The 7,835-nt window shown below is 39.1% G+C and overlaps 3 protein-coding genes across 3 annotated transcripts; all 3 read right to left on the reverse strand.

The window, feature by feature from the left end:
* Nucleotides 1-431: 431 nt before the first annotated feature.
* On the reverse strand, nucleotides 432-1,130 carry LOC148568966 (uncharacterized). Its single transcript, XM_088484840.1, has one exon. It carries the CDS (start codon nucleotides 1,128-1,130, stop codon nucleotides 432-434), a length of 699 nt encoding a protein of 232 aa, XP_088340966.1.
* A 30-nt stretch (nucleotides 1,131-1,160) lies between these two features.
* LOC107636878 (uncharacterized) lies at nucleotides 1,161-3,059 on the reverse strand. The gene is made up of 2 exons (XM_016340351.2): nucleotides 2,232-3,059; nucleotides 1,161-2,183 (listed from the first exon to the last, which is right to left on the reverse strand). The coding sequence occupies exons 1-2, from the start codon at nucleotides 3,057-3,059 to the stop codon at nucleotides 1,161-1,163; spliced, it is 1,851 nt and encodes a 616-aa protein (XP_016195837.2).
* A 2,484-nt stretch (nucleotides 3,060-5,543) lies between these two features.
* Nucleotides 5,544-7,420, reverse strand: LOC107637971 (short-chain dehydrogenase reductase 2a-like). The gene is made up of 2 exons (XM_016341186.3): nucleotides 7,206-7,420; nucleotides 5,544-6,471 (listed from the first exon to the last, which is right to left on the reverse strand). The coding sequence occupies exons 1-2, from the start codon at nucleotides 7,313-7,315 to the stop codon at nucleotides 5,649-5,651; spliced, it is 933 nt and encodes a 310-aa protein (XP_016196672.1). The 5' UTR covers nucleotides 7,316-7,420; the 3' UTR covers nucleotides 5,544-5,648.
* Between the last annotated feature and the right edge of the window lie 415 nt (nucleotides 7,421-7,835).

Consider the following 7,835-nt stretch of genomic DNA (forward strand, 5'->3'; position numbering starts at 1 on the left):
ATGGCGACGATATTGAGGATGAGGAGCCGTTTATACGGAGAGGTCAGAGGACACGGGTTCCACGCCGTTGTGGCACGGGGTCGCACCTGTTTAGATGATTGGGGGATGATGGTTTATGATGTCTTTTTATGTTTGTATTATGTATTTTGTTTTGGTTATCGGTGTTATGTCTGAGTGCCCTAGGTCATTAGTTCATGCAGCAGTTACTTTGATGTTATTGTATTTTGTATTAGTCACTTCCACAGAATGTGTACTTTGCTTATGTAACTTAATTTCATAATTAGAAAGACATTCAACATACATATGTGGGTCGAAATACAAAGTTCATCACTAAAAAATTATAAATGACCATACCTAGAACATCGCTTTCTAACGAAAATAAAATACAACTGATGACCCAAAGACAAATAAAAACACACAACAGCATGCTCCTACTCATTCCCCCCTGTGTGGGTGGCTCCTCCGGCCTGCGGACAACTCCGACGAGTGTGTCCTGCTTGCCTGCAGAGGCCACATCTCTTTGGCCAGTTCGGATCTGCCTCATCCATATTGGTACGTATGCGGGTGGACCTCGGACGACCCTCCCTCGCACGCCTCATGTTCGGATCTGGTATAACGGTAGGCCCGTCATATGGTGGCCAGAAACCCTCCGGAATTGGAGGTGTAAATCCCAGCCGATAGACACCGAAAACGGAACTAAGGCGATAGACCTCGTGGACGTATGGCTGCCAAGTAAGACGTGAGTAGGCACAGCATGCCAGTGCGTGCGGACACGGGAAATGGAGTGCTTGGAAGTACCCACAATCACAAGTCTGCGAGCCTAATGAGACCCTGTAGCTACCCAGTGAGAACGAACCAGTCGGAGTCGTTTCTGCCACGGTGTACTCCGAGTTATCCCTATCATAAACAGTCACCGTGAAGCACCTAGCCGTCTTGAGGTTGGCCTCGATACACTTTACCAGGTATTGACTGAATTGTTGTCCGGTGCCCAGCTGCGCCTCGGCCTCCCTCCCCTTACGGACAAATAGCTCCGCCAACCTTCCGTATGTGGCCTTCACCAGCGAGCACACAGGTAGGTTCCTTACCCCCTTCAGGATTGAATTCACACACTCAGATATATTGGTCGTCATGTGACCGAATCTCCGACCCTCATCACAATACTAGGTCCACAACGAATACTCAATCCGGTTCGCCCATTCACACATTGCCGGATTCTCAGAGCGCAGAATGTCAAACCAGTAGTCGAATTCCACTTCGGTCATGGCATATGCGGCATTCACAAGAAGCCTCCGGGCGTCCTTGCCCTTGAGGGTGAGGGCAAAATTCGCTGCTATGTGTCGAATGCAGAATGCCCGGTATACAGCCGGAGGTAGCCATCCCCCATCAGGAGCCTCGAGTGCTGCCTTGATGCCGTTATGCCTATCTGAAATAACTAACAGACCTGGCTGAGGTGTCACGTGGTGGCGGAGGTGGGAGAGAAAGAAGGACCAAGACTCAGCATTCTCACCCTCAACTAGTGCAAATGCCACCGGAAGTATGTTGGAGTTCCCGTCCTGCGCAATCGCCACAAGCAATGTTCCCCCATACTTGCCATAAAGATGGGTGCCGTCAATACTCACCAACGGCTTGCAATGACGAAAAGCCTCGATACAAGGGGGGAACGTCCAGAATAGCCTCTGAAAATAAGCATGGGACTCGTCCAGCTGTCCCCCAACTCGAACAGGGCAAGTCCTGAGGACTGCAACAGTACCAGGCATCGTCAACTGAACTCCTAACACCCACCTAGGGAGCTCGTTGTACGACTCATCCCAGTCCCCATAGATGACGGCAACGGCCCTCTGTTTCGCCATCCATACCCTCCTATACGTAGGCCTGAACCCAAAGTGCGCGGCCATGGCATTTAGAAGCACCTTGATGTTGACGGATGCATCATCCCTCACCATTGGCATAATGAACGTCGATATGACATGGTAGTCCAGACTCCTATGGTCGCTGGAGATGGAGGTGGCGAGACAGGTATGCGGTCCGTTGTACCGTTTGACTTCCCAGATGCCCTTGCGCTGCCGGAGACTCAACCGAATCAACCATGTGCACCCATTCCCAAACTCAGAACACTTTCCCACATACCTGCGATAGTCAGACTCAACTACCTTGTACTGTACCCCTCGGCGGATGCTGTAGGTCTTCACACTCAGCAGCGCCTCATCTTTATCCTAAAATTGTTGACCAACCTGGAACTCTGTAATACCAGCAGACCCTTCCGTATCTCTAGCGCCGAATCCAATAAGCTGCCCAGCATGTCCATCCTGCCTCATGGCATCCAGGTCCAACGATGAAAAATGGGGTGGGTACTGCTGTGTACCAGAACTAGATCCACCTGTCGCCCCTCTCGGATCACTCGCTCCGAGATCATCGCCACTGTCATCAGCGATCATATCCGGCTCCACATCATCGTCATCTGGATCATCAAAAAATCCTTCACCAACACCAGCCGGTGTAGGACAATGTACTTCGGTCGGAAGATGTTCCCCATATCGAACCTCGTCGCCAACGTTGCCGCTGAGATCAACAGCGAACGAAGGGGAGGCGACAGGCTGGATCTGTGGCTCATACATAGGTACGGAGGATGAAGCAACCGCAGGTCTCGAGCTTGAACCGGCCACCGTGGCTATAGTGTTGGTATTCCGGTTCGAACCACCCGAGCTGGATACCACGTCAACCAACTTTGCTAACAGCTCTGGTGTCCTCACTTCGGGAAACTGCCTGCGACAAAGAAACATGACCTGCAAGTCCTCATCAATCCCGATTATGAAACAATCATACTTCACCGTATCATGGAGCACAGTGGTTGGAATGCGATAGAAAAACTTCTTAACCCTTTTCACTCCTTCCAGACCAAGCTTCACCAGCACAGAGCTAATGAGGGCATCGTAGCTCGTCGTAGGGCTCACGATAATACACAGAGGATCCTTATCGGTGAACTTCACACCGGACCTGGTTTTTCTCTTAATCCCCCCTCTGTGGTGTACCAAGACTAGAAAACTATCCTCACTAGCCATCTCACCTCTCTATTGAGAGTAACTCACGTTTACAGCATATATATAGAGCTCTGCTTCACAGTAATTCAAATCAACTTCATTCGCACTATATATATAATTCGAATCAACTAATTTCGAATTCACAAACCTTAGTAATTCGAATTAATATGATTCGAATTACCCTAACGTCACTCTTCCTTAGTAATTCGAATTGAATTGATTCGAACTACTCCAACCTAATTCGTTACATATTGTTTCGAACTACAACTACTTCATGCATGCATGTAATTCGACGTTAGTTAATTCGAACTATGTACAAGTATAATTCCAAACGTATAGATTCAAATTATATTAAATTATGCTTTTGTTGAATGGTGTATCAAAATTTATTTTAGCTGATTTGAGTAAAATGTTTCCTCCCATGGCTTAATGCCGTTTTTTACCCTACTAATGATTTCAGCATGACTATTAGAAAAACCAACAACCTTATACCAATAATCCCAATCCAACCACAATTATCAAGAAAAAATATAGGATATATAAAAGAACTGATTTTGAACAGATAGATAGTAGAACAAATTATATGAAAGAATTATATTATTCATAAATGAAATTCAACATATAAACCACAACCATATCAAAATCACATGATTCTAGCAATAAATGAATGAAATTGTGGGAACCTCAAAGTCATTTATGCATGGCTCCCGAATACATATCCCAAAGCACCAAATCATGATGAAATTTCAAGAAATTGAATAAAGAGAAAATATTCAGTTTAGTCCTGAAGTTACATTTGAGTTTCAATTTAGTTCTTAAAATTTTAATTGCCTTAATTTAATTCCTAAATTTTTTAAATTTTAATCACATTAGTCCTTGTGGTAGTTTCCGTCACAGAGTCAATTGAAAAATTTAGGGACTAAATTAAAGCAATTGAAATTTTAAGAACTAAATTGAGGTTCGAGTGCAACTTTAGGGACTAAATTAAGTATTTTCTCTGAATAAAATTACAAAGAAGAAGCTGAAATTAAAAAAACAATAGGAGAATATGATGAGAATCATATTATATTCTTCATTCATATTTCTATAAAAATATTAACAAAATCAAAAGTGTTAGAGGAAATTTAACAAAAATTGAAAAAGGAAAGAGCACTTCATATATAATTCACCATTCTTCTTCTGTGCGGAATTACTGTAATTACATGGAGGTCTATGACTTATCTTCTTCATGTCTAACTGCTATTGCTGCTGCCTTTGTGGTCCACCTCACTACAACCGATCTCATAGCTCTCCTCTTTTTTCCCAATATTGCACTCCTTAACCGCTACAGCTACTCCATCAATATAGGTGTCAATGATCTGCCTCCTCTCTGCAACCATGGAGGGTTGCCTTCCAAGCGAGTGGGTTATCGTCGTGCTGTGCCTTTGGAAGAGTTCTGAGTTCTTGATTTCGCTGGTTCTGGATGGTTGCTGGTCCGATTGATTTCTTCACCTCTCTGCCACTGTTGGTATTCCATGGGCTCCAAGCCTTTCGTTTGGGCTATGTATTAGTGAGGATCGATCCTCCTTTGGAGTGGTAGCTATGATACCCACCGTGAAGGCTGAGAGCGGGGGTAGAAGAGATGGCGGATGGTATGATAGAGGAGAAAAAATGAGAAGAAGAAAAAGATACAAACTTTAAAAAATTTAAGGTAGAATGAAAAGTGGATTGTGACACTCTAATCATAGAAAACCATCGTGAAGAAGAATTTATGATGAAAGAAGCTATGACTCTGTTTGTGTGTGAGAATATTTTTATGTGAGGAGGAAAGGTAAGAATAAATTAAAAGCAATTGACTGTAAATTTTACCAATTCTAATTGATTGAAATATTTTTATCACCTAACCATTTGCCATTTTATTTTTTCAATTTTTAAAAAATTCAAAAATGTGAAAAAATTTCACATCAGCTATGAATCCTTTTGAATTCTAGTTTGTATAGATATAGTATTTTTTAAAAATTTTGTGAGAACAAATGCTCTATTTTCGTTCAATGTAGATCCGTTTCTGTGTAAATAAAATAATAATGTGTATATTTTGTTTATAGGGTAAATGAAAGAAGCACATTACACACCACGTGTACAAACATATATGTACACGTGATATCATGCCTTATTTAATTTATAATATAAATGAGATAAATTGATATTTTATTTACATAATAAACAAAATAAATAATAAAATATAAATTCGTAAAAATACTATAACGGTCTCGTTACGTTACTAACAGTATTTCTGCCAACTTCTACCAACTCTTATTTATAACTATATTTAATGGAAGTGTCTTTATAGATGTGTCTAATAAAAATGTCTTTTTTATGGCTGTGTTTAATAAAAATATCTTTATAGATATATTTTCTGGATGTGTCTCTTTACATATATGTTTAAAATATAATAATTAATTATTGTTGGTAATAAGTTGACAGATAATATGTTAGTACCTTATACTTTTTCATACTATAAATTACTTATATGCATAAATAAAATATTTATTTAAAAAATTCTAAATATGTGCCAATGGACTAAAAATTAAACAAATTTAAATAAATCACAAAATAAACTTAAATAATTAACTAAAGGCCAATGCAATTTCTTGTGGAAGTGATTCCACCATCCACAACAAGATTATGGCCACTAACATACTTAGATTCTTCACTAGCAAGAAAAAGTGCAGCCTCAGCAATATCCGACGACCTCAGAGTTACCCCTCTCAAATTTGCAAGCCCTCTAACAAATTCCTCAATCTTCTCAACTTCCTCATGCGAAGGCAAATTTACATTATTACCCTCCGCCTCCTCACTAGTATGCCACGCGTTAACAAGCAATGACGTGGCAACCCCAAATGGTGAAATTGAATTTACCCTTATGCCATGCCTCCCTAACTCACAAGCAGTGTTCTTAGTGAGTCCAAGAATCGCATGCTTTGAAGCGGTGTAAGAATGTGGACCAAGACCACCCATAACACCCGCAACACTAGCAGTGTTGATTATTGAACCAATTCCATTAGGAATCATGACCCTTGAAGCATGTTTAATTCCCAATGCAACACCTTTAACGTTGACCCTCATTATCATGTCAAACTCATCAGGGTCAAAATTGACAATGCTCTTCTTGGAATTTGATTGGTCACCAAGCACACCGGCGTTGTTGAACATTATGTCCAGTTTGCCGTATTTGGAGACTGTGGAAGTTACCAAATTGTCCATGTCGGGTTCTATGCTGACGTCACAGTGGACGAAGGTCGCTGATGGAGAAAGTGAGTTTGCAAGATTGGATCCATGTGTGTCGTCCACGTCAGCAATTACAACCTTTGCGCCATGTTTCACAAACAGTCTCACTGCTGCTTCACCTATTCCTTTGGCACCACCAGTTACAATCGCAATTTTCCCTTCCAACCTATAATAATAATTACCAACCACATATCAAAATATTTCATAAACAATACTAATCTTTTTTATTTAAAAGCAAAAGTTTAGAGATTCACCATGTGTGAGTGAGTGTGCATAACTATATATAGGAGATTTACGTATAAGGATATGGAGGTCTTTGGCATATTGTCTACCACCATAACCGGTAATTTAGATTTTCTGAAAAAAAAAATAGACATATAGTCGCCGACAAAAATTCTTTCCGAAAATAAAAACGATAAAATATTTTTAAAAAATTTTAAAACGTGACAAGAATATTCTAAAGTCAAATAAATATAGAGACAGTTATTTTATGTCTAAATACTTTTGTCGCATTTAAAACCTTTTGAAAGTATTTGTCATTTAAAGAGTATTTTAATTTTGTTGGTTTAGTCTCATTTAAATAACTACTAAGATTAAAATACAGTATTTGGTATGTACATGCACTATGCGGGAAGTAATGTAGATAGCAAACTCTCATATGAGTATTCAAAAGTAACGTAAATTGCTTCCAAAATTTAGATTACCAGTAATAAGTTATAACCAAACAAAGAAATTTTTAAGAGTGAGTTACTTAATCTAACATTACCAATAATATGATAGATTAAGACCTATACCGAACGTGCTTAATTAATAGTAAGAGAAGTGATCATGAGTGTATATATGAAAAAATCTAAGAGATGATGGCTTTAGGTTATAAAGAACTGAATGAATTATGAGTACCTATTTAAGGAAGGGGACAATAAATTGGTGTCTGGTGGTGGTGTTGTTGTGTGAAGAGGCACTCCTTGAATGGTTCTATCATCAGACATAACTTCTGTAGCTGCAACCATGCTTAATTGAGAGACTGTGGCTCTGCAAAGTGTTCGATCAAAAAGGAATGGAACAGAAACAAAAAAAAAAAAAGGAAATTAGAAAGACAGAGGAATTTATGTGTGTGTTTTTTCAGAAGGAAAAATGTTTGAGTAACTTACAACTAACTTCACAATTTTGTTATTATTGTTGGTCATTTAATTTGGTTGTTGTGACTTCGAGTGGGGCTACGTTTTATTTCATACATACATGATATAACTACAAAATTAAACCGATGTCAAAGATCAGAGACAGCGCGATGTACAATTGGATAACTACTCACCTAAAGTTGTTTTCAGATGAGAATAATGAATGAGAATTATTAAATAATTTCATATATCTAACTGAATTATCATTTAATAAATATTTTAATTATCATCTTTTTATAAAGATAATTTTATGTAAATAGTCATCTAAAATAAATTAATATTTAATTCACATATATTTTAGACATATAATATTTATATTTTAAAATATATACATTTTAAAGTTTTAGATGTG

The sequence above is a fragment of the Arachis ipaensis genome, chromosome B4, assembly GCF_059453495.1.
Source record: "Arachis ipaensis isolate K30076 ecotype BB chromosome B4, ASM5945349v1, whole genome shotgun sequence".
Classification (NCBI taxonomy): Eukaryota; Viridiplantae; Streptophyta; class Magnoliopsida; order Fabales; family Fabaceae; genus Arachis; species Arachis ipaensis.